General features: G+C 37.8%; 1 protein-coding gene and 1 long non-coding RNA gene across 4 annotated transcripts in view; one reads left to right on the top strand and one right to left on the bottom strand.

Annotated features, from left to right (window-relative positions):
• akap6 (A kinase (PRKA) anchor protein 6) overlaps positions 1-27,974 on the top strand; it is a 171,679-nt gene that overhangs the window by 3,154 nt on the left and 140,551 nt on the right. The window contains exons 1-2 of one of the 3 annotated variants that reach the window (XM_072699343.1): positions 3,406-3,591; positions 22,586-22,956. In XM_072699343.1, coding sequence (XP_072555444.1) covers positions 3,564-3,591; positions 22,586-22,956 — 399 coding nt within the window. In that variant the 5' untranslated portion in view covers positions 3,406-3,563. Of the gene's footprint in view, positions 1-3,405; positions 3,592-11,813; positions 12,059-22,585; positions 22,957-27,974 lie in introns of those variants that run through there. The other 2 variants (XM_023833586.2, XM_072699344.1) reach the window with 2 other exon arrangements.
• Positions 556-3,996, bottom strand: LOC140578415 (uncharacterized). Its single transcript, XR_011982599.1, has 3 exons — positions 3,913-3,996; positions 1,911-1,980; positions 556-996 (listed from the first exon to the last, which is right to left on the bottom strand). It is a non-coding gene; the product is annotated as an uncharacterized lncRNA (long non-coding RNA).

Genomic DNA, 27,974 nt, shown 5'->3' with positions numbered 1-27,974 from the left:
AGGCATAACAGAATCCTAACTGCTATAGTAAATATGTAGGATGTAGTATAGGTACTATATTGGAAATGCTAAATATTGTATAAAATATAGTATTATAAAGAATAGTTTTCAATCATGAAAAAAATATCATGTAATTGTTTATAGAACCAGCTGATGAGAATAATGTAACAGCACTGGTACTAAACTGTTAATCAAACCTGTCAACCAATGAGAGGTTTGAATCTTGCTGCACAGGTCTGAATCCTCATTCCAAATTGCCCATAGTATGTGAGTGCCCTGTGATGGGCTGGAATCCCATCTCCTGCATTGTGTCTTCTGGGATAAGGCTCACTCTGACCTGTTATTGGATACCTTATAAGCAGTGCTTTAGAAGGCAGCATTATCTTTGTAGATTAAACTGTATGGTCATGTTTGCTTGGAATCCACTCAGGGTCATAGTTTACTTCAACAAAGACATGCTGGTAATGTCATACAGAAAACCTAATCAATGCCTTATACAGTACAGTTTTAAGACATGTATAAAATGTGTTCAATTAAAAAGAAAATAAACAATGAAATACACTGACTCCCCACTGCTTTATATTATATACTTATTGATGTTTTATAATGACCTCATTACAGAAACTTGACAACCTTGACTTCAGTACTAGTGGGCGGGGGATTTAACAGAGATGTGTGTCTTGGTCGCAAACAATGAATTATTTACAGTGGCTAAGACAGGCCTTTCGTGAGAATAATGCTTATATTGTTTTCTCCCAGAATCCTCATGGCTCATGATGTCATCCTCACATCATACGCTTGGTTAAATAAAGCATTGATTTTCTGCAGTCCCATGCTGATTACACCACACAGGAAGGCTAACATTTAACAGTAATGACACCAGCACTGCATGAATCATGTTCAGGGAAATGATGTCACTTCCTTGGCATATAACTGAGGCCATTATTGATCCTATGAAACTGGTTGTTGCATTTTTGTACTTGTAAGGAAGTCTTCCTACAATCAGAGACAAAAATTAAAACTGAAACCCACATGCTAATTAATCGTTCCTTGTGTTTAAAGTTTCTTTTGGCTGCTCATGTCCATATGAATTATGTAAATTCTTAATACATCATCATTGTCGTCGTCATCATCATCAATAACAACACCAACAACAATAATAACAATTATAGTAATTCAATATATCTTATTTTGTAAACAAGTCGTAAGTTATGGTATGTTTCTTGGAAGTAGATCTACAGCTGAATGTAATTTAAAATAGATCTACCTTAAAGTGCTAATAACGCATATCACTGAATTTTAAGGGCTAAAACATACACTAAATGGAAACCAGTATTGGGACCTCTTAATCATTGAATTCAGGTATTTTATTAAAATTCCCATAGACACACTCCAAAAACTTGTGGAAAGCCTTCTCAGAAGAGTGGCAGCTGTTATAGCTGCAAAGGTGAGACCAACTCCATATTGATGCATATGGATTTAGAATGGAATGGCCAAGTGTCCCAATACTTTTGTCCACATAGTGTATATGGAAAATGCTGATACGTATCACAAAAGGTATTATTGTATCAACTGGAAAATATGTAAGCATGAGTAGTCCTAAGGCCATGCATAATAAATATTATACCATGAAATGCAACTGCTAAACACCAAAAGAGTTATACTCATTTGCAAATTTCCAGTAATATGCAGAAATATTTCAGAACATCTTTTAATAATATACAGAACTAAAACCTAAACCAGCTGAGTATGAAGTGGCTGGGATGAGACTCAGCATCTCCAAGTCTGAGGTCATGGTTCTGAGTCAGAAATGGATGGATTGAACTGGTTCAGGTTCAGGCAGAGTTACTGCATCAGGCTAAGGAGTTCAAGTAGGAGAAATGCTGGAGAAATTATATCTCTTGGCTGACCTGGATGTGTCTGGGCATCCCCCCAGAGGAGCTGGAGGAGGTGGCTGGTGAGAGGGGGGTCTGGGCATCCCTGTTTGAAAGAATGAATGAATGAATGAATGCCGGAAAGCCTGCACTCTACTAAGATACACTAACCTGAATGTATGTCTCATGGAGAACAAGATGGGATATTCAAAAAGAATGCCCAAGGGGATGAGTAGAATGGTATTCTAAGTAGTATGTTGTGCTGGCTCAAGCTGTACAAACTACTGATATGGAAGCAGCAGCCTATCTGCATTTCCCCTAAAGAATTTCACACTTTGCATAAATTTAAGATGACAACAGTGTAGTGCCAGCGGGGCTCAACATATCCAGGGATGCTCGCGGGCAATTGTAAACAGCCCCTGTCAGTGCCTTGCAAGTAGCCCTTGTTATATTGTTGGTGTTTATGGTTGCATGTGTGTTCCCTATCCAATCCTTGCGTGTTCTTAGCTTGTGTATCCACTGTGTGTATTTCGGTTTGGTGCTTGTTGAGTGCATATTACAGTCCTGTTCAGGACTCTAATAGAGAGTGTGTTCTACTCTGGCAAGTAAGTCTCCTTGTCTTTTGCTGCTCTCACGATGTCTCGGTCCGCCCGGCGTTACAATATAAAATATCCATGAGATTCAGCTAGGTAAAAATATATCATATTCTTTAAAAAAATTAATAATGATCACTTTTCAGAAAATGTCGTGAATGATTGTTGCTTTCAAAAATACAGAAGTGGATGAAAACTTGTGCAGACCTCCATCCATCCATTTTTTGTAACCATTTACCCTATTCAGGGTCACGGGGGTCCGGAGCCCATCACAGAGGCTATGGGTGCAAGGCAGGGATGAACCCTGGATGGGGCGCCAATCAATGACAGTTGTGCAGACCTATAGGGGTTTAAAGTAACAAACTACAAATACCGTTCTTGTAATAGATTAGTTTTTGACAGATTTTGCACCGTATTAAATAAATTGGTATACATTAACCTGAGTACATATTAAGTATTTTAACGGCTCTAAAATACCACTATTTACCAACAAGTGTGTCTCCATAATTTAACCTATTGATTTTATCGGCTGTTTTCCCCTTCTTTTGATTCTGTCAACAGTACTTGGTCTGTTTATTTAGGCAATTATATGAATGTCCTCTTGAACAGACTATGTTCTCACTAGTGTTACTACAGTCTTGATATTTTAATTAGATTTTTATTTATATATTATCTTCAGTTTTATTTGAAGTTCAGTTTCGTTTTTGTTATGTTTAGTATGGTTTTATTCATTTTTATTTTAAAGATGTATTTAGTTTTTACAGTAAAACCGGTCTAAGTCGACACTCGCGGGACCATCTTAAAAGTGACGACTTAGAGAATTGACGAGATACACCTAAGTCGACACTTTGGCGACTTATAAATGTCTAACTCGCCGTTTTGTCGACTAGTAAATATAACTCGCCGTTTTGCCGACTTATAAAGTCGACACTTCGGCGACTTATGTCTATCTCGCCGTTTTGCCGACTAGTAAATATAACACCATACCTCTACTACACCGCACTATACACGCGAGACTTAAGACCAGGGAGCGACTAGTGCGATAGGTGGGGATTCCCCGTTTCTACATTGCCATGGTGACAAGCAGGCGGCGGGAATGCAGCGATTGGGGTGTCGATTTACAGGTAGGAAAATCCATTCATTTGTGTTGTTCGGGACCGGAATTTAGGTGACGACTAAGGGAATTTGACGACTTAAAAGCGGCGATTTACACAAGGAATTTTAAAGGAAACATCATTAGGAAAGATCGGGACTTTTGCTTGAGCGTCGACTTGTGCACATTGACGAGTTACAAGCCGGCGACTTAGACCAGTTTTACTGTATATCAGAACTGTAAGGCCACTTAAAATTAATAAATTGTTTTACATGGCCGCCCGCCTCAATTTTTTGGTGCCGCCTCGATTTTTTTTATATTTTATATTTTTCAAAAAATCCGTTTTTTTCACCTCAAAAATTGTCAGAGATCGTCAATACGCACGCGCGCCATCTACCGTTAGTTTGACAACTAACGGTGGTCGTTTGAAATCATCTTGTGTTTCTCTCAAAATGGCCGCCGTGGGTGAAAAATCTTGAATGTCAGCCTCGGATTTTTCAATTTGACGCTTCTCGGACAATGGTTTTTTATCGTTTGTCAGATTGTGTGTGGGCCCACGGTATTAAAATCTTGGCAGGGCATCAATATACCGAGTAATGTTACCCTTTGCGAGCTGTTTGAGAACTTTTCTAGTTTTAATATATATATGTTGCCGTTCGTCTTTTCGCTAAAAATATAAAATATAAAATCCCCTACTCACCAATATTTTAGAAGTTTGAGTCATATAAAACAATTTATTAATTTTAACTGGCCTAATACGTAATACACCTTACATATGCCATGAGGTACCAAACTGTGTTTAATAAAACCTGGATGGAAAAAAAAACATTGGACACGACATCAGGAATCAAATGTTTATTTTTTTACGCTGTTAAAAGAAATAAAATAAAAGCAGCTCTTCATCATTCATCACAACAGTAAATTATTGCATTTCTGTATAATAAAACTATATGTATTTCATCAAAGAAGAAACTAAGATATTTATTAACTTTGACGTTTAGGCCACTTAAAATTAATAAATTGTTTTACATGGCCGCCCGCCTCAATTTTTTGGTGCCGCCTCGATTTTTTTTATATTTTATATTTTTCAAAAAATCCGTTTTTTTCACCTCAAAAATTGTCAGAGATCGTCAATCTATGGCAAACTACACAGCCAATCCATTCCTCTGTACATTTGGAATCATCTTTGTTTCCATATACCCCTCTGCACACAGCACACGGGACCTGTGTTGTATTCTGTGCTTTGGTTTGCTTATATTTTTTCTTGTTAATGGCTATGGCTCTGGATTTTGGCACTGCCTTTGCTTCAGCCTTTTTTTCTGATGAATTCAAAGTGCTACTGTATGTGCTTGTTAAGTTGTACGACAGGGGCTTTACCTTGTTTCTTACAGTGGACCTTTCACGGGTAGGTATTGTGATAAAGTCTGCAAAGCTGTTTCCTGCAGTTCCCACCTCAACTTCATAAATGGGTGTTGGGGGTGTAGTTAACATCTCCATTCCACTGGGAGTATCAGTGCTTGGTAGTGATAGGCCTAAGTGCTGAGGAGAGCTTGGTGGAGGACAGTGAAATGAGTCCTGGGTATTATGGTAAATGTTGTTGCAGGTACGATCTATTACCCGCTCTGTGGTCATGCTTGGGGCAAAATGAGAGGGATTGATGGCATTTAAATTGACTGGGTAAATACCACTCCCTCTAAATCCAGCTTGAGCAGTCTGTACAATTGCTGTTTTTCCCCATGATCTGGAGAAAACAGCAAAAAAATCTGCCTTTTGTCGCTTCTTTCCTCCCGTCTGCCTGGTCATATTTTGGCCCTCCAGGTTCCAATTATGTTTTAAGCTTTTGAAGAGGGACCGATCTGCTGGCTGTAAAATGTGTGCGGTGTGAGGTGGAGAACATACTACATGCACATTGGAGTTCTTCATTAGCATGAGGAAGTCCAGATTGAAAACATGGCTGCTGTGTCCATCAAGCAGTAGCACATGTGGTCGGAGGTCATCCTTTGGGAGTGTGGCAACAAACTGTCTGCCCCACTCCAAGAACAGCTCAGAGTTTATCCAACCATTGTCAGACACTTTCACCATACAATTGTTTGGAGCCCCAAACAGCCACTCTGCCCTGAGCCGTTTCCCCTTAAAGATTATTAAGAGGGAACCATACTGTCCAGCAGCATTTAGGCTGGCCAGAACAGTTGTTGTCTCACCCCTCTCACTCGCTGTTATTTGGTAACATGGGGTTCCTACCTCAGAAATCACCTTGGACTAAATAAAATGATCCTGGAGCCCTGTTTCATCACAATTCCAGATGTGTGATGGCACATCCTGAATCTCTAGTTCACGCAACAGCTCCTCAAAGTTTGCAAACCACTGCTTAACGACTGTGGGATTGAAACATGCAGCTCTAGCTGCAGAAAGAGCTTCAGGCTTCCTCATTCTGAGGCTGGGATTTCTTTTCATGAAGCCTTCAAACCAATAATGCCCAGCCTTTCTTTTTTCTTTTGAAAAGCCCTGGATGCCATTTGCTGTTGCATATTCAAAAGCCAACTTCTGTATATCTGGCTTTTTTACTGGAAACCCCTTTTTTGACAAGGTTTTTATTAAGTCTGCCAGCTTTTCTTCTTCCCCCTTTGAAAACACAGGATTTCTCCTTATTGCATGCTCATGGCCTTCAACTGTGCCCTTCACTCTACGCTGAAGAGTAGATTTTGGGACATTCCAGGCCTGTGCTAAAAGCATTAGCTTTGGCGTGTGCCCTTCCCGCTCCAGTTGCTTGAACTCATTTATTGCTCCTGCCATCCTTTCCTCACTCCATGCATTTAGCTGTCTCTGCCCCTTCACCTTTCTAACCTTCTTCTCTGTCTCTCTCTGCCTTGGTGCTATTATACACAAAAATAATTGAACAAATTCAAGTTAGCAATTTTTTCCCCATTTCATAAATATTATTATTTATATATTATATATTATGTATACTTATTGAATATACTGTATTTATGAGTCCATCCTGTCAAAAATGTACTTACTCTCTTCTTGGGAGAGCCTATACAATTGTCCCACATTACCTGAAACATACTGTCCCACTTTCCCTAATTAGTTTGGTAAAGTGGGACAACTGAAAAATAACTCTGTTTAAAAAATTAAATAGAACTTTGTCAATTTAAATTATTTAATTTACTGCAGCTGTATATCACATAGACATAATTACATAAAAAATAGGTGGAATTTATTTTTTATAACAGATTTACAACCTTAATATTAATTCAATCAAAAGCATATGTCATTCACCTTACGCTGCGATTTCTGAGGGACGTTCCCGCAAAATGCTTGCCATGCCCTCAACTGTGACCTCAGACCAATAAAATCACGTTTTTCCGATCATGTGCTTTTTATACCAGCTCTCAATAACAATTATTCTTATTGGATCTACTTTAGCCAGGAAATAAACGTGTCTTAGCTTAACTCCCACATTACCTGATGTCCCACAATACCTGAATTCACCATATCTGCGCTGGATATCACCGGCACGCCACACGCCTTGTAGGCGGAACTGCATGTCCGTTATAGCCGAACAGAACTACAGCTAAAAGCGGCCCTGGGGACCAAATTGTTTGTCCATTATAAGCAAAATTCCGTTAGGCCTATATGCGAGTCCACTATATCCGATGCTTTTTCTGCAACGCGCACGGCCGGGACCAGCGGACCTCGTCCGTTATAGATGATATTCCGTTATAAGCGAGTCCACTGCTTACAGTATTATTACTGTACTTTGTCTTTTCATGTCATTTCAAGGGTCCAATTACTCGCACATATCTTTTCCTGTATTAAAATAAAAGTGCAAATGTGTCCTATTTCTCCAGCAAAATTGCTACAGAGACTAAACTGAATGCATTCAACAATGTAAAAACAAATCATACTTAAACAAGGCATATGTTCTGTAATAAATATTTTATTCGTGCTAATGTTATTATTGTTGTTGTTGTTATTATACCTGTGGTTCAGTCGCTTATACTCGTGCACAATATGCTTGCAAATATTTTAAAAGCAAATTATCAAAAGTATAGGCCTAAATTTTTATATTAACACAATAAAGAAATAAAGTCGAACCTCGGTACAATGTACCCCGTTTATAACGTTTACACCAATACAACGTTCAAATTTCAATGTCCTGAATTTGAGTAATGAATTATTCCATTTGCCGGTATGGCTTAGAACGTACACCTTTACAGCGTAAACTTCGATATAACGTATGATTTTCAGAGGAAAATAGGCAAACTGACCTTCGTTACAACGTACAGCCTCATCTTCCGAGCGCGCACACAATTCAGAATCGGCTGTTGCCGGCCATCTACATCGCTTAGCAACACCTAACTGTATGAACCTATCCTCACGAAGCATTCCACGCCGGCCGGACTCCTTGCATGCAGCCCCCGTTTTTTCATGGTTTTGCATGATGTCATGCCGCCGCATATCAAACAAGATGCCTGCTAAAAGGAAACAGATTTCACTGACCGACAAGGTGGAAATAATTCAGAATTATCGTAAAGGGGTTTCGCAAACAAAACTAAGCGAGGATAATGGATTGGCGAGAAGTTTTTTTATATACATTTTGTGTTCTATCATTCATTTTGAGGGACTTGGTTGCAACGTACTATGGTTATAACGTGCAAATTCTTAATGTCCCTCGAGGTACGTTGTAACGAAGTTCGACTGTACTAAACAATAACACAAACCGACAAATAAAAAACTTTTAAATTCAAATTCCTTCGAATTTATTTACACGTTTTTTCTGCAGAAATGTGGGTGAAAGACTCCGGTTGCTGAATTAGTCTATTGATATACGCTCTCAGCAACTCCCCGAGAGCCCGTTCGATGAACGAATCAAAGTTACGGGTTTTCGGACACTCAGTAGGTGAATCGAACGAACGGTTAACTATAGGCCAATCAGTCTAACTTGTATAACTGGTAAAGTTATGGAGGCTATAATCAAAGAGAAAATGGTAGATTACCTGGACTCAAATAACATTTTGAGGGATAGCCAGCATGGATTTAGGAGAGGTAGATCCTGTTTAACAAATCTGTTGGAGTTTTTTGAGGAAGCTACTCAGGAAGTTGATGATAAGAAGGCCTATGATGTTATCTACTTAACATCAAGAGCCTTTTGGAAATCTGTCCCCCACAAGAGGCTCTTACTTAAACTCAAAGCGACAGGTATTTTAGGAACTGTAGCGACCTGGATTGATAATTGGTTAACAGATAGGAAGCAGCGAGTAGTTATAAGAGGCACAATGTCACAGTGGGCCTGCGTTCATAGTGGGGTACCGCAGGGTTCAATTTTAGGACCACTATTGTTCCTAATTTACATAAATGATATAGACACCAATATATACAGTAAACTGGTGAAATTTGCAGATGACACCAAGGTGGGTGGTGTAGCAGATACTGAACTAGCGGCTCAACAGCTACAGCGGGATCTTGATTTAATTAGTGACTGGGCCGATACCTGGCAGATGAAATTTAACATAGACAAATGTAAGGTACTCCATGTAGGGAGCAGAAATATAAAGTACAGGTATTTTGTGGGATCTACTGAAATAAAGGTAGCTGAGTATGAGAAAGACCTTGGTGTGTATGTTGATGCTTCCATTTCTCATTCTCGCCATTGCGGGGAAGCAATAAAAAAGGCCAATAGGATGTTGGGGTATATCTCCCGGTGTGTGGAGTTTAAGTCAAGGGAGGTAATGCTAAGATTATACAATTCCTTGGTGAGACCTCACCTAGAATATTGTGTGCAGGTTTGGTCACCATATCTTAAAAAGGACATTGCGGCCTTAGAAAAGGTGCAGCGTAGGGCCACAAGAATGATTCCTGGTCTTAGAGGAATGTCATACGAGGAAAGGTTAGTTGAGCTAAATCTGTTCAGCCTCAAGCAAAGGAGACTGAGGGGGGACATGATCCAGGTCCATAAGATTCTAACAGGTTTGGATGCTGTTCAACCAGATAGTTACTTCAGCATTAGTTCAAATACAAGAACTCGTGGCCATAGGTGGAAATTAGCGGGAGAACATTTCAAACTGGATTTAAGGAAACACTTCTTTACACCGCGTGTAGTCAGAGTATGTAATAGTCTTCCTGATAACGTAGTGCAAGCTGAATCCTTGGGTTCCTTTAAATCAGAGCTAGATAAGATTTTAACAACTCTGAGCTATTAGTTAAGTTCTCCCCAAGCAAGCTCGATGGGCCGAATGGCCTCCTCTCGTTTGTATAGTTCTTATGTTCTTATGTTAAAAGTGTGGCAGGGTAACGAGCACTGCGGCCACACTGCGCCTGTCTTTGTGTGCCTTTCTTCCTGCAGTCCGAAAACCTTCAGCTTTTGAATTGGCAGCTGCCTTTGGGTTGAGGGTGCCCTCTACCCTCTGCTCTGTGCTGCCTGGGATAGGCTTGTACATATTCCTTTACAAGATTAGCAGTTATGATACATGGTTATTTTATATATTACCTACAGTTAATGATTATGAGATATGTCCAACATGTACAGTGGTACCTCAGTTCTCGAACTCATTATAACTCGAATTTCTTAAAAGTCGAACCAACCAGTTCGAAAAAAAATTACCCAGAGCTCGATCTGAATCTCAGAAGTCAAACCGTTAACGCCAACCTAAGATAACTTGTACGCGCGGGGAAATGAGTCACGAGGCATGTCTTTCAGCGGAAACAAAGGGTAACGCTTCAGTCTCAGCCTCGCATTCGCTGTGATAGCATCGTGCATGTTTACGCTAGCTGAATACATATATTTAGACAGTAAAAATACATTTAGACAATGATAGACAGTAACAGTAATTATTATATAATAAAATAAATTTAAAAATAAAGATTTCTTATTCATTATTTTAATATTAATAATAAACCATTAATACATTATAATAATATTGTCGTGCCTGGTGGGGACGAAACGGAGACAAAGGCACAGACGTCAGGGTATCGGGGAATATGGGGTTTAATTACAGGTAAGGCAGGCAAAACGCAGATGGACAATACAATGACCGGACTGGGGAAACAAACTGAAACACGGACGAAATACGGAGGACTAATGAAAACTACCAAAAACGGATGATCACACGGGGATTCCACACGGGGTTAACGAGGGGGCGTGGCACACGGAAGGAACGGACGATCAGGGCAGGACACATTGTTTTTTTTTTTTAACTTTACACATTGTTTGGATACATTTATTTTCTTACTTTACAAATGACTGTTTTGATAAATGTGCTTAGATGTGTTTAGTACAGTATATGCTGCTCTTGTTTTCAGTTAATTTTGTGTTTAAATGCTAAAAAAAAACATATTTAGGTGTAATTTTTTGGGGCCGGGAACCAATTAATTGGTTTTCCATTATTTCTTATGGGGAAAATTCGATCAGAACTCAAACTTTTTAGGATTCGATCCGGAGTTCTGAACGGATTAAATTCGAGTTCTGAGGTACCACTGTATATAGCTACACTGAAGTGAACATATATCATCTGCTGCTTATCCTGAACTGGTTTGCAGCAAACTCACATCTATACCATGTAGTATAGGACATAAGGCAGGGGAGTGCGCTGAACAGGATGCCTGTGCATTCTATGGCACACGACTACACACGCTGAGTTACACACTATGGGTAGTTTACTTAGATGCATATCTTTGGAATATGAGGGAAAATGCACACAGCAAATAAGGACAAAATAATTTTATTATCCAGTTTTTTAAATAAGTAAAATTGCTGCAAATTTATCCCTATATCTAAGTTATTGTATTGTTATTTGTACAACTTGCAGTTTGCATTTCATGGTTGGTATGCTAAATCTTCTGTTTAGGGTGTCAGAAAACATGGCATGTTGGGTATAAACATATCTCTCTCTACTGATATTTTGTCGTCGTTCAGCCTATATCTTTGAATGGATGTTATACTCTATCGTCCTTCAGTATTAATTAAAAAATAAAAATAAAATAAACCTTATTAAAACTGTTACATAGGATATCTGTCATGTATTATTTTGGTTTTTAACTAGATGGTATATTCCATTACCCATAAACCTTTGGGTTCTGGTGACTGTTTTGGTTCAGCGATTCATTTCAGTTCAGAAGAGGCTGGAGGTTGTCACTGACATATTTGCTTCAGCAGTGAGCAAGCAGAGTGAGCCAGAGAGGGGGGGGGGGGTTGGGGGAGGGGTGGACAGGGGTGGGGTCTGGCCTTGAAAAGCTCTCTCTTATGCACACACACAGACAGTACAGAGCAATGTTACTGGCTCTCCCTGAGAGGAGACAGGTTTGTGAGCAGTAAGGCACAGGCCCTTGGCGTCTTAGCCTTTTGGATTTGGACTTGATGCCATTTTATTCTCCCACCTCCACACTCTGGATATCTGGAGCCTTGGTAGCTTTATCGCAGCTTCTTGGATCTCCCTTTTTTATTATCGGAATAAAATCTCCTCCCAGGACGCCTCTGTCATCCTCGGAGCTTCACTGTGGTATGTGATTCTTCACTGTCAAGTGAGGTCTTATTCCTTGTATGAAGTGTATCATCAAAGAGGTATTTGGTTCATTTTTTTCCTCTCATACGGCAACGTAGCACTTCTTTTGCTGGAACACATGGAGGGCAGGGCAGCATGCGTATCAAAGGGGAGTGCAGTGAGGGCAGAGCAGTAGGGGAGATGCTGCCACCCCAGAATAGCTGCACGATGGTGCTGTGCTCATTGTTTGTGACTGGTAAGAATGTGTGTGTATGGTCATGTATATATTACATTGCAGGGACCAAATGTTCCCACAATGCAATAAAAACCTGTTATTTTGACATTGTGGGGACCATTTTTTTCAGTTTCCATAAGGGCAGGCTCAATTGTATAAAAACCTGTGAGTGCAATCGAAAAACTGAACATGCCAAAAGTCTTTTATTTTGTTTGGTTACACATTTTTAAGGTTAGGGCTGAGTAGGTGTTAAGGTGGTTATGTTGGGATTAGGGTTTTTTCCCATAGAAATGAATGGGGATTGATTTCATTTTATGATATGAATATAAACATGTGTGTGTGTATGTGTTCTCTGCTGAACAGTGGGGTCATCTGCTTTCTGAGCAGCAGCACCATTTCTGGTATGATCAGACTGAATTGTATTAATGAATGATATTAGTGTTATGTTCAGTGTTAATGACACAATGAGATTTGATTTAATTTATGATAACTGCACAGATTTTTCAAATGACAGATTGAGTAGAAGAATCAAAGGTAGTTAATTCAACTGCCTATTAAGGAACCATAGAAACATTAAAGGAGTACTCAGGGATTAAAAGGAGAAGCCCTGATATTGTCCCCTTCAGCAAAGAGATTAATATGAATTGCTTTGATAAAAAATCCAGCTCTGTTAAAAATGCAAAATTTGAACTAAATTAATCTCTTTGGATGAACGTCAACTGCATAATTATATTAAATATAATTATTAAAATTAATTTATTAATGAAGCACAGAACAGCATCACATAATCATATGCTGCAACAAGTATGTCAGACAAATATGTAAGGATCTGAATTAGAAATGGTATGGGCGAGTCCTTCCTGTCCAGCTGCCAGATTTACTGGGCAAAGATGCAGGCAGATCACAGATTCAGTGATAATCTAATAAAATCGTTCATTTTCTCTGGGCACCCCTACCCCACATATGCCTGCTGGGCTGTGTGTGAGGCTGTGACATCAGGATTGTGTCATTGTGTCACAGTCAAATGAGGGTCAAGCTCCTTTATATGAACAATTACATAAAACACACTTGCGACATGCCAAAAGAAGCACATAAGTTTTCCCTCTAAATTAGGTGACAGATAACTTGTGTCCTCAAAGATGTCAGGAAGTGAAACATGGAGAATAGTCATGGTATGTGAGCAGGGAATTTTTTTAGACAGTAGGATTGCCTGTAATCATCATCATAAGCAACAAGAACACCATTACGGTTTTTCTTGATTGCTTTGGCACATTTCATGAGACATACCTAATGTTCTCAAGACTATGAGCATTTCTCAAAATGGATAATATTTATATATTTTTTTAATTTATTTTTTAAAAATATTTTGCGTACATATATACAAATGACCTTGTACAATCGCCATAATTTGGCATAATTTTCGGGCTCTTTAGCTTTGGTGGTTAAAATTAATTATGTATTGGGCCATTGTGTTAACTTTACAACCAATATATATATATGTGAGTGATCATCATGTTAGTCACTATATGCAAAAGAGTTCACTACAGTTTTTCTTGATTGCTTTGGCACATTTCATGAAACATCTTAACATTTTCAGGACTATAAGAGCATTTCTCAAAACACTATTTTTTCAAAACACAATGCATATAATACAACACTACGGTTTAGCAGCAAAAGCCTGTAACTTGCCCAAAATAATTAGCTCATGTCTCAAAAGCAAATAATTCCACTAATGAATTAGTCAGCACCACCAAAATGAAAAGTACAATCAGCATCGTAATTGACCATGAGAGTTCCCAGTTTCTCATTGTCACTGTCTGATCATTTTTCATTAGCAAATTGTTACTTATTCATGTCAGACACCAGTTTCATCATCACAGGGCTCTACTTGTCAGTAAACTTTACATACTGTAAAGAGAAAGCACTCGCATGTACATGTAACTTCTTCAGATCTCAAAACAGTACAATAGCAAACCAAAAAAATTTACACAACACTGTATAGCACAAAAACAATAAAATGGCAATACAAGAACAATAAAATTACAACCAAATTATATATTGTGGGAACCAAAAATAAAGCATCTGTGTTTCACTGTAATTCATATAATACAGACCCTTTCTAAAAAATTAGAATGTCATGGAAAAGTTTATTTCCATAATTCCATTCAAAACGTTAAACTTTCATAGATTATAGATTCAGGGCTCACAACTTAAACGATTTCAAGTACTTAGTTTTTATTTGTACATAATTTGGGCTTCCAGCTCATAAAACCCACGAAAACAGGAATTCAAAAAATTAGAATACTGTGAAGACATCACCATTTACTTCTCAGTTTTTGCAGAAAAAAAAGAATTCTCAATGGAGTTTAGGTCCGGCGAGTTTCATATGCAACAATGAGAAATGATGTTCTGCTCTGCAGAGTCCATCACAGAGCACATACACAGGCACACTCACATATCACATGTAATTTAGAGACACAAATTACCCTAACTGCATGTCTTTGGACTGTTGACATGGAATGAGATTTCTGGGAGGTAATCCACATGGCTTCCCGAACATGCAAATGCTACGCACACAAAGTAGTGTACGGATGTGAACTGCCATCCTTTGGAGGTGTGAGGCATCAGCATGAACCTGTCAGCCACCATGCTGACTATAATAACATGACTACATTAAAAATAGATTTTAATTCTTAATAACGTTAATAATACTACTTGAAAATGTACACATATAGACTAGTTTTCAACCTGGTCCTGGGATGTGTGGGTTTTATTTCAGCCAGTGAGTTCTTTAATGTGGACTGATTAGGCTGTTTACAGCTTTTACAACGGCTATAGATACAGATCCAGACCAACAACAGTATTGTAAGTATGTGCAAGTCAAATGTTAAACATCCTCAACATGCTTACTACTTTTGTAGACATAAGGCAGTACGATTATAATGAATAAAATTTTATTAACACGATTACAGTATCTATCATGCCATACTAGAAAAATACACCATCACACTGTAACAATCAACAAAACCCTTTGATATGGCAAACAAGCCTTATAGTCTCTAGGCATTATAATATACATGCATAAGCTATAAATGCATAATTCATAACATATTGCAATGTTGCCCATATATAGCTATAAAACCATGTGACCTCTTCTGATGTTTAAAATCATTTATATTAGTGTGTCTTTGCTGTTATAATGCTGAGTAGCACAGTAACTGAACACCTTGACCCCATCTGTGTGCTACAGTATATGTATTCAATTACAGCAACACAGTTTGGAGCAGGCCGCTTGCATTAATGTGCAGGTGTTCCTAATAATTTGTCATTGGGTGAAATTGGGCTTTTACAATGAATAGCAGCCTAAGCGAACTGCCTCTGTTTGCTAATGTGTTCCTTAATCTAACATATGGGAAAAAAATGGGAAACAATTCTTTTATAATGCATCATCTATGGTTAAAACAGGATATAGAATAACTACTCAGTTTTCCTTTACATTGTTATTTATACAGATTTTCTAGTACAAAAGCATTTTCAGTATACATACTGAATTTCAACCGTAATATCCTTCAATGAACTGTACTTACTGAAACTTCCTTAGACTAACACTCACGGTCAGCTATTTTGCAGTTACTCTATTTTGCTGTGCATCTTGAGCCAGGACCATGTCATTTTAAGGAGTATGTGCTTTTGTGCACCAATGTTGTTCCTAGCTCATGATGTCTTTTTTCCCTCTGGTTTCCACATCCATATCACCTTTGCTAATGTTCTGCAAAAATAATGAACCTGAACAGCCTTCAACATGCAGAAACAGTCATGCATTTCTCAATGACACTGAAACCTCTAGCTGTGATAACTTAATGCGCAACTGGACCAACCCAATATTTGGATTAGGATTACCTTTATGTTTAACATGATGGAATATTAATTTGTTAATTAACTGAAACACAATGTCTGTGTTTTAGTACATATATGCTAATGGTTTGTGCAATTCTGATTACTTTGCACAATTTTCAGTTGATTTAGTCTTGGTAAAAATAGATTGTGTAAATTTCCACTGTAATAATTTTACACCCAAAACTGTATATGTACATGATCATTATGTAAGCCACCATGTACAAAACAGTCAACCAAGCTTTCGAAATGATAAAAAAATTTATTCCATAAATTGCAGTGATATGGCATTGTTTTTTGTTCCCGCAGTACATAATTTTTTGTTGCCATTTTATTGTTCTTGTATTGCCATTTTGTGTTATACAGTGCTGTGTGAATTTTTTGTTTACTATTGTACTGTCTTGAGATATGAAAAATGCATTTGAGTGCTTTCCAGTGAATTTTACATACTGTGATGTAGAGCCTTGCAATATTGAAACTGGTATCTTTGACATGAATAAGAATCAGTTTGCTAAAGAAAAATAGTCAGTGACAATGAGAAACTGGAAACAGACTATCAATCAGAAATGTGGAGCTCAGGAGCATACTTACACTGACATACTGACAATACACTAACAATTTATCTAAGCATTTTGATTCTCATGGTTAAAATGATGCTGATTGTACTTTTTATTTTGGTGGCACTGACTAATTCATCAATGGAACTATTTTCTTTTGAGAAATTAGTTAATTATTTTAGTAAAGTTACAGGCTTTTACTGCTAAACCATAGTGTTGTGCTATTTACATGAACTGTTTTGAGAAATGTTCTTATAGTCTTGAGAATGGATCCACCCGCGGGGCAATATTATCTAACATCGGTAACACTAACTAGCGCTGGAAAAGGACAATTGCTCCTGTGAGATGTTTTTTTTGTGGTTTTTCGGCATCCCAAGAGCAACTTCACATTATTTTAGCTATATATTGTTCAGTGGGAAGTTGTTCTCTGGTAAATAACACTGGTATACGGTGATTTTGGTGCCAACGATGTCTGAACGGTTTTATATTAAGTTTATGGTGCTGATTAAGGATATGACTTCGGCTCTAGTTTCTGAAATATTTAATAGTTCATTAATTAATTAATGCAACACATTTGAAAAGCATTCAGAATTGCAAGAATATTTTTATTTTAGTTACAACTAGTAAGTAAACAGTATAACATCATACAAAAAAGAAACTTAAAATATCTAACAGTGACAGGATAAAGTTATGTATGATTTGATTAAGGAATGCTCTAGATCTGACATTTTATAACATTCCAGTAAAAAATTAAGTCCGTTATTTAGGGATTTTAATTGCTAAGGACCAACAAAGTCGTTCACTTCTAAATTTGAATCGCATTATACAAAAAACTCAAAGAAAATTAAACCAATGGCTCTCAAGGGACATATCATTGAGAGGTAGAGTATTGCTTACAAAAGCAGAAGGAATTTCTCGATTGACTTATGCAGCTTTGGCTCTACATCTTGATGGTAAGATGTTAAAAGAGATTGATAAAATGCTTTTCAATTTCTTGTGGAAAAATAGGATCCATTATTTAAAGAAGTGTTCTTATGAATGCTTATGAAAATGGGGGTCTTAATTTTCTTGATTTTTGTACTTTAAATAATACTTTTAAGATTAATTGGCTAAAGAATTTTTTTCGACATCCTACCTCCATTTGTAATGTTATACCTTTTCACATTCTATCTCAGTTAGGTGGCTTGCATTTTTTTCTTGTCTGTAATTACGATATGGATAAAATTCCTGTTAAAATGTTTGCATTTCATCGCCAGGCTTTTTTGTCTTTGTCTCTTATCTACAAACATAATTTTTCTCCTCATAATTATTATATATGAAATAACAAGGACATTTTGTATAAGCATAAATCTCTCTTTATGAAGCAGTGGTTTGATAATAATATTGTATTGGTGGATCAGCTATTTAATAAGGATGGTCTTCTCTTCACGTATCAGGAGTTCTTATCAGAATATAAAATTCCTATACCTCCAGGGGATTATGCAAAAGTCTTTGGTGCAATACCTTCTGGTCTTAATATGCTATTTAAATCTCAGCCGAGAATTAGGGTTGCCCAACATCTACCCTATATATCTTTGGTGCATACTCCTGTGGGTAAGATATGCTTTTCCATTGATTCTCGTAATAATAACAGGGCTTTACGAAGTCTGTTTCAAAGAGATATTACAACTATACCTTGTGTGATCTCATACTGGAGTCCGTTTGTGGATGATGTGACTTGGAAGAAGATCTGGCTTCTCCCTAATAAATATTTAATTACCAATAAAATTAAGGAAATATATTTTAAACTTATTCACAGATTCTACCCAGCTAAATGGTTTATTAAACAACGGTTTAAAAAGGACATTGATATTACCTGTAACTTTTGTAATGAACACCCGGAATCTGTTGTGCATTTGTTTTGGCATTGCCCTGTTGTCACGAATTTCTGGTAAAACCTTTGTAATTTTATTTCTGAACATATTGTTAAAAACTTTATTTTACTGTGGAAAAACGTATTATTTGGTCTCACGCAAAATGACACATTTAAAAAGTCTCATGTTTACATAATTAACCTTATTATTTTGATGCCAAAATTTCATATTCATAAATGTAAATTTGCGAGTAGTAAGCCATGATTTATTGCCTTTGAGAAAGAGTTCAAACAATACATCTGTTTGATTAAGTACTCTTCAAAACAAAAGGCAGTTAGGACTTTAACGGCTTGTTCTGTATTAGGAATCTTTATATAGGTGATTTTCCCCCCTAGCGTTAAACTCTATATTTGATGTTTTATATTGGATTTGTTGTATATCTGCTTGAAGTTATTAAAAAAATTAAAAATAAATCTGAAAATATTTTACTCTTTAAACGACATCTAGTAGCACGGCAATTGCAATATTTGTAAAATCAAAGGTATGAGAGGTAGGAGTAGCATATTTAGTGGAAAATCCCACTAAACAAAGCGCACGCCATTGTGAAAGACAATACGAGTAATATGAAAAAAGCAATAGATCAGGGGTGCCCAACTCCAGTCCTGGAGGGCCAGAGCCCTGCACATTTTTAGGTTTCTCCTCATTTAACAGGCCTGATTGAATTCCTTGTGCTAATTACCACACAACTCTTTAGCTGAATCATTTATGGTGGAACAGGGAAAGAACTAAGCTACACAGGGCTCCGGCCCTCCAGGACTGGAGTTTGGGACCCCTTCAATAGATGATTTGGGAGTCGCTAGCTTGGGCTGTTCTGCGTTCTCTCTGAAGCTTGTGATACACTAGAGGCTGCTACCGCAATGAAATGTAAGTGACGCTGATGCCAGTGGGAGAATAATTGTGGGGAATTTTAAGCATTTGTGTGTATTGTATTAAAACATTAAAGTAAAAAGAGCTGTTGTATCGGAATCTGTATTGGTGCAGGCAATTGTGTAGTGTAATCGTATAGAAACTGAAAAAATGTTGATCGGCCCATACCTAGTTATAAGACCAAATAATGTAGTTGCAGAGGAAAGCAGAACGTTATACGATGATGTCAGGATTATGAGTAATACAAATGATGTGGTAGTTATGGGTGATTTTAATTTACCTGGGATACAGTGGGCTCTACTGTAAACAAACTCGAGATGGTGGAATTGGTAACTGATTGCTTTTCTGGTCAGTTTCTTAAATCCCCTACCATAGGAGGAGCCATTCTCAATTCTTATGTTATCTAATAACCAGGATAGGATTGGAAAATTTGGGGTTTTAGATCCACTTGGCGGTAGTGATCATATGGATAAATTAATTTTATCCATATTAATTTTATTGTCCAAAGAGCAAAGTCCAAAACAAAAATATATAATGTTAGGAAGTAGGGGTGGGCGATATAACCAAAATCTTCTATCACGGTAGAAGCAATTTTCTACCTCGATAACGATATATATCACAATATAGCTAATTGTATCTGGAAATGCATAAATAAAAATTCAAACACAAAGAAACTGTTTTATATAATGTAATTTTATTTAAACTGTGAATTGCAGCATTACTTTAAGTAAAAAAACAACCATATTGTTTACTGCAATGTATTGTACTGCATTTTTTGACTTTGGCCATATTCGTTTGGATGCTTGGATTTGAGATGATAGAAAAGGATTGACGTGTTTCCACCGCTTGCTAAAACAGTGCTCTTGCATACCTTGCAAATCACATTCGTCTCATTCGTATCACTTTTCCTATACCCAAACTAATTCCACACCACAGACGATGCACCTTTTTTCTTCATAGTCTCCTCGTTGTTGGTTTCGTCACATGTAAGCAAACTATCCGCTGCACCGTCTTCTTCCATTGTCAAAGTGAAAGTGTATTGCGTGGTTACCAAACGTGCAACGTCACGTGATCTCAATCGCGATTAAGACGATAGACCAAAATCTCTATCGGTTGACAAATTTCTACCGGTTTGTTGTGTCTACCGGTATATCGCCCACCCCTATTAGGAAGGCTAACTTTAATAGCATGAGACTGAAACTAGAACCTGTAAACTGTATGGAGTTAAATAACAGTACTTTTGAAGTGGCATGGGGAGTTTTTAAAAGCACATTATTGCATGCGCAAGGGGACTTCATACCTATTTCAAGCAAAAATAAGGGAACTGCCACCAAGGTGGTTTATTACTGAAATTAAAAAATAAAGTCAGGAGGAAAAGGGCTCTTTTCCACAAATGGATAATATAACTAGTGATGTCGGAATAAAGCAGGAGTTTCTAAGTCTACAGGTTGAGTTAAAAATATTAGACTTGCTAAGAGGAATGTCAAAAGGAAGGTTGCATTAGAGGTTAAGGATGACATGAAAAGTTCGATTGGTGGTGTAGCAGATACTAAACTAGAGGTACAGAGGCTTCAAATTTTTTTTGTATTTTTTTAATTAGTGGCTAGGCAGATACCTGGCAGATGAAATTTAATGTAGACAAATGTAAGGTAATATATGCAGGGAGCAGAAATATAAAGTATAGATATTTTATGGCTTCTACTGAAATAAAGGTAGCTGATTATGAGAAAGGCCTTACTGTGTATGTTGACGCTTCCATGTCTCATTCTTGCTAGTGTGGGGGAGCAATTAAAAAGGCCAATAGGATGTTGGGTTACATCTCTTGGTGTGTGGAGTTTAAGTCAAGAGAGGTGATGCTAAGATTATACAATTCCTTGGTAAGACCCCACCTATAATATTGTGTGCAGGCTTGGTTACCGTACCTTAAAAAGGACATTGCTGCCTTTGAATAGGTTCAACATAGAGCTACAAGAATGATTCCTGGTCTAAGAGAAATGTCTTATGATGAGAGGTTAGCTGAGCTGAATATGTTCAGCCTCGAGCAAAGGAGACCAAGGGGGGACATGATCCAGATACATAAGATTCTAACAGGTCTGGATGCTGTTCAACCAAATAGTTGCTGCAATATTAGTTCAAATTCAAGAACTTGTGGCCATAGGTGGAAATTAGTGGGAGAATATTTTAAACTGATTTGAGAAAGCACTTCTTTACGCAGCATGTAGAGTTTGGAATAATTTTCCTGGTAGTGTAATGCAAGCTAAAACATTTGGTTCCTTTCAATCAGTGTTAGATCTATAAGGTTTTAATATCTTTAAGCTGTTAGTTGAATTTCCCCCAAGTGAGCTTGATGGGCCAAGTGGCCTCTTCTTGTAAATTTTTTGTGTTCTTGTATTTGCAATTTGTGCAAAACGATGAGAAATGATGTTCTGTTCTGCACAAGTGACATCATGTTGTGGGGATTACAGTAATTGTTTTGCAAATGCTAGTTGTTATTCGAGAAATGCGCCAAAGCAATAAAAAAACAAAAAAAAACTGTTTATGATTCTCTACTGTTAACATACATTATTTTGAATCTTTTGCAAGGAATGTATGGCTGAAAGAAAAACTAAATAAAATTTGTATCATGGATGGAATAGACTGCATAAAAATCTAATTTATTCAAGCTGCAAGAGAGTCAGCCTTTTTAAATTTCCTTTAAGTAATTATGTATTTCAGGAATTTCTTGAAAAAGAATAGTGCCAGTATTCCAGATTATTAACTCGGAAAATAATTGTCATGCCGGTGCTCATAAGCACAAAACTGCTTTTTGAATACAAAGATATGCATACACAAACCCTGCCAGCAAGAACTATCTATTTTTACTCATATTATTCATACTGCTGTTCATTCAAAAACTGAAACAGGAAAAACATGAAAGATGCAAAGAAAATAGAAATCCTATTTCTTAAAATCTTCAAGATAGAGTATTCTAAAGTGTTTACCGGTTCATAAGCAGAAAACAGGTGCTTGAGAACTGCAATCTGACTTTCCTGTGGACAATTAGTAACCCTTCCTTTTTTCCTCTCCCCCATCTCTCCAGCTGACAGAGAAGGCCCTTCACCCAGGATCTCTCTGCTTTTCACCATGAGCATTGCTGTTTCCCCAATGGCCACTGAGGCCACCTCACCCATGATCACCTCTGTTACCCCCACTGTGGATCCTAGCCGCAAGGTAGAGCTGGAAGACCTAGGAAAAGGGGACAGTGATGGGACAGCAAAGGAGCAGGACCCCATCCAGCGTTACCAGAAGCCTCCTCCCCTACATACGGGAGCTGACTGGAAGGTTGTGCTACATCTTCCAGAGATTGAGGCATGGTTGCGGGGCACCACAGAAAGGGTTCGTAACCTCACCTGCTCCGTTCATCAGGACACCCTCAACAAGCACGTGGATGTGCACCTAGTCCAGCTGAAGGTGAGAGGAATTGACCGTCTTGTAAATTGCTGAGATGTTGTAATATGTGCAAGATTTAGGAACCAATGACTTAACTATTATTATTAGAATTTTAAGTGACAGACACAGAGAGAAACTATATTTAGGTGTAGTCTCAGCTAGCTGATGTAGGTATGATGATTTTTTTGTTATTGGAATGACCTCATAAGAATACATACAGCTAGCACTCACATATATTGCCACTTCTGCTCTTTGTATGACAGCAACATACACATAATTCTAAAAGAAGGAAACCGTTCAGAAGCTTTGACCAGAATAATAAACTAAATTAAGAAGGTGGCTTCGTGAAATGAAATAAATACTATAATGTTACAAGTAAAAGAGTTGGCTTTTTCCGAGTCCTTCTAAGTTATCACTTCCTTCCCTAAGATAACACTACTGATTTTTGACTTTTCAGCACAAATGATACTACTAGCGGTAATCCCATGATTACTGAATATTGTATTATTCCTGTTTGAATTAGCAAAAACCTTTGATGCAACCAGAACTCTGTGAAATGAATTTCAATACTGAGTTTAAAATGAGTTCATTGGTTGTACTATTCTAGAGCTTAGACCTCAGTGGGGACTATACAGGGGTGGTTTTAGATACCTGTAACTTTTACCTTCTGGGAAAGCATTCTAGATCACAGGTGTCAAACTCCAGTCCTGGAGAGCCGGAGCCCTGCACATTTTTGGGTTTCCCCTCACTTAACACACCTGATTCAACTCCTTGTTCTAATTACCACGTCGCTCTTGAGCTGAATCATTTGTGGTGGAACAGGAAAAGAAGTAAGTTACACAGGCCTCCGGCCCTCCAGGACTGCAGCTTGACACCCCTGTTCTAGATCCTAGAAGTAGTTAGCATACTCAACAGCTCAATATGAATATGTATCGAAATTCCATTTAAATATATAACCCCTGCTGAAAATGGATGAAGCATGTGTTTAATAAAAAGATCTCTATTTATATACACATCTATAAATTTGCCATAATCTGACTATTATGCTAAAGATATATTATTAAGTGATACAGGTTGTCAAAAAAACCCAGTAAGAAGCAGAAATACCTGAGAACATATTTTAATCATTGATTTCCAAATCTCTATAATCAATAAATAATGGAAATGAAATTTTGAATGCAGACATTTATATGGTCAATATGCAAAGTACAGGATCATAGACATGCAGTAGACATTATACCCCTTATGCATCTACCCGTAAAGTATTTCCTTTCAGGTATTAAAAAGCGGCTGCATTTTCCCTCTGAGTGCTGTTAAACCAGTTGGCATCATTGTCAGATATGCATGAGTGGTTTTCTTTAATCGATTCTCCATCCTGACATTTCCACCCTATTTATGATGTGTGCTACCCTGGCTTTCTGGAGCTTTTCCTTCTTTTATTGTATAGTGCAGAGTGGTCTAATCAGTGGTTTAGTAATTTATGCTCATCAAATTCTCCTTCACTGAACTTGAAGGACACAGGAAATGGATGGATGGATGGATGTGTCTACACATTTGAAATACACACACACACACACACACACACACACACACACACGCACATGTAGGGTAAACATATCCTTATGGGGACCGCTCATTCATTTCAATGGGAAAAATGCTAACGCTAACTATGACAACCTTAACCCCTACCCTGCCCTAACCATAACCATAAGTAACCTAACAAAATACAAGAGTTTTTGCATTTTTAGTTTTTTCATAGCAGTCACCGATTTTTATAAAATAGAGTTTTATCACGTTATGGGGACATTATGTCCCCATAAGGATAGGTAAACCCGCTCGCGCACACACACACACACACACACATATAATACATTTATTTAGCAGATTCTTTCATCCAAAGCGGCATTCAAATGAAGATTATATACATTATTTCTACAGGGAACAAAAGAAAGAATATTTTGCAAGGTTAAATCAAAATATAGAATGTTCTGTGCCACCTTCCTACTGTCCCCAGGCTGGGCAGAGATTTAGAGTCTCACCACTGCCCTCTAAATAAGGGAAACATTTCCGCTGACAGAACACTGATCCCTCTTGTACTGGAAAGTTCCATACCTGATTCTTGACCCCATTAAGTCCCATGGCACACATTTATGAGGATGAAATTTCCAAGGTACACTCAGAATATTTACCTATTCTTAAATGTGTAATATATTTACACTGTTAAAAGTGGTGGTGCACTAATAAGGAAATTTCTGGTCGATACCAACAGCCGATAATTCAGTACTGATTGATTGGGGGTTCTGTTTAAGTAAGTTTAAAGGGACACTCCACCCCATAAATACATTACATAAATGTAAAAACTCAAAGCATTATTTTTTGGCCAGAAAATACCAGCTCTGGCATATAACAACAGTCTCAGAGTGCAATATTTTATAACTGTGCGCAACTTATATACAAAAAATATAAATTTATTGGTTTTATAACAAAAATCATTACTTCACATGTTTACAAAAATATTTATTTCACATTATAAACAAGCAGTAGTTTTAAATGAAACTCAGTAGTAATAGGTTGAAACCCAAATCCTAGTTATAAAAGTTAAAAATATTATTGGGTGCCTTAATTACCAACACCTTTTCACTGCACCTAAAATGCCTGCTATGGGATGAAAAACCAATTATAGTATCAAACAAGGCATCCTCTACAGCTGGAACTTGTATGTCAAGTCATGTCAAGTGGCTTTTTATTGTCATTTCATCTATATACAGTTGATACAGTACACAGTGAAATGAAACGGTGTTCCTCCAGGACCATAGTGCTGCTGTACATAAAACAACACAAGACTACAAAGCTACTCAGAATGGTTGTGGCAAAGTGCAATAGAAATGTGATCAATGCATGCACAGATTTGGATACAGCTGAGACCATGTGCAACACCAATGGTCTGCAAGTATCCACCGTTGACATAGAAGCAGAGAGCTCTCAGAAGTCACAGTGGACTGAGGGCAAAATTCTGGTGTGCTCTTCTTTTTTAATTCATCCTGCACCAGACTGAGGAGGCTCATTATTTCACCCCAGGCCAGCTTGCATTTCCCTATGAAATCTTTATTACTGAGATGGTCCAAGGGGTTTATGTCTGCTCACAAAAAAGCATTTAGACAAGCTACTTTGCTTCCTGGACAGTGCTGTTTTAAATGCTGTCTATGGTTGAGTTCAATTCCATGCTATTGCTGGTTGTGAGAGGTGATTCACCTTCCCAATTTAAAGGATGTGACTAAACACATGGCAAGTTTGTTTGGTTAGCGTTATGTTAATGATTTTGCCCAACTGTAGGCTAAGCATATTTAAGGTAGGCTAGGCTGTGATGTTTGTTAGGTTAGGTGTACTGTATTAAAATGCATTTTCATGTTACTGTGGCAAAGCAGCAAGGAGAAGGGGGGGCTATGCCCCCCCCCCCCCCCCAAATACCGACTCCGCCACCCCAGAGGCCGGTTAGAATAACCCTTCCGGGGAAAACATGACTACGTCCAGTTGATCACCCACACAAGTCCAATGCACTAAGCAGCAGGCGTGGATTCTCTTCCACACATTTTATTACGTAAATCAGAAAAATGAAGAAATAATAATACAAGCTCTAAAAGCCCAAATTAACAAGATACATACATGATAATATTCTTGATAAACAACCAAACAAAACTTAAATACAAAATTACAGACCCCCAAAACAAAAACAGACCTCTACAAAACAATGAAAGAAATCAGTCACGACAAGGCAGGGCTACCTTTACAAAGGGGAGACAGACTAGCTGACTCCCATAGTCACACTACTCGTGCACACTCGATGACGCGACGTCAGAGCAATAATCCACTACAAACCACCCACACACTCCAGAAAGGCACATGTTAGCCACACAAAACCCTTCAATACACAAACATGCAATGATTTGGTCCCACCATCAGATGACTCTAGCTGCCCATTTGAACCACCTGCACCTTCCCAATCGGTAACACAAATTAGGGAAAAGAACACAACCAATACGTAAACAAAAATCCAATCAGAGCAAAACGGCAACGCCGAGGAAAACCAGCCTCTTAGCCCACGAGGCTACTCATTAATGCGCCCTCTCCAGGTTCCAGTGACGACCATCTCACAGAGCCTCGCTGAATTAACTGGGGGAACCAATACACCCCTCCGGGATAATGGAAGGCGAAGTCATAACTCCATGCTACAAAACACAAAACCAATGTAAATAAATGCATACAAACAAACATTACAATAAGACAAGCCACATACCTGCGCTACAAGAAACCACGAAAGGAGCAAGGAAAGCCACAAAACCGAAGGCTGCGGCTAGAAAACTACACCAAACAAAAGAAAAATAAACCCAACAATAGAAATGATTAAGAAACCACAACCCCCTAATTAAGACGTACCAAACGAAAGCTACGCCAACAGAAGAGAAAGGGGGAAGATGCACAACTACCACCATCAGTCCCAATCATTCAACCACAGCTTTTCTCTGCCTAAATAGCACTGGCAATTACTGTACCAGAGGACCAATCCCACTACTGGACCAAAATAAAGATGTCACTGACGTTTCTGCCAGACCACATTACTATAGGTCTGTTGGAATGTAACCCCATCATAACCTGGGGAGCATCTGTAGTTTTTCTGCAGCTCCAGTAACCATGATCCATTACGGAGCACACCTAGGAAGAGCTAATATTTTTCACTTTGGTATTTTAGATATCCTTTCTACAGCTCTGGCTGCACCTGCACTATATTTATGAATTTTTGTGCCATTTTAATTCGACTTCCTTACATTCTTATTTGAATTGTAATTCTGCACTCTGTTTTCAACTAATTTTCTGTATTGAATTTGAATTTCAAGCTCATTCTCAATTCCTTTCTGAATGAACACTTATGTACACAGTTGCATACTGGTGTTAAAACAACGAGCCCTTTTTGCGCTAATTTTACATCCTACATTATAGTTTATATATTGCAACATTGACCTCTTTTATTATTATATCATCAT

This window comes from Paramormyrops kingsleyae, chromosome 14 (genome assembly GCF_048594095.1).
Source record: "Paramormyrops kingsleyae isolate MSU_618 chromosome 14, PKINGS_0.4, whole genome shotgun sequence".
Classification (NCBI taxonomy): Eukaryota; Metazoa; Chordata; class Actinopteri; order Osteoglossiformes; family Mormyridae; genus Paramormyrops; species Paramormyrops kingsleyae.
Note: the sequence above shows the minus strand (reverse complement) of the source record. Positions and strands in the feature narration are given on the sequence as shown.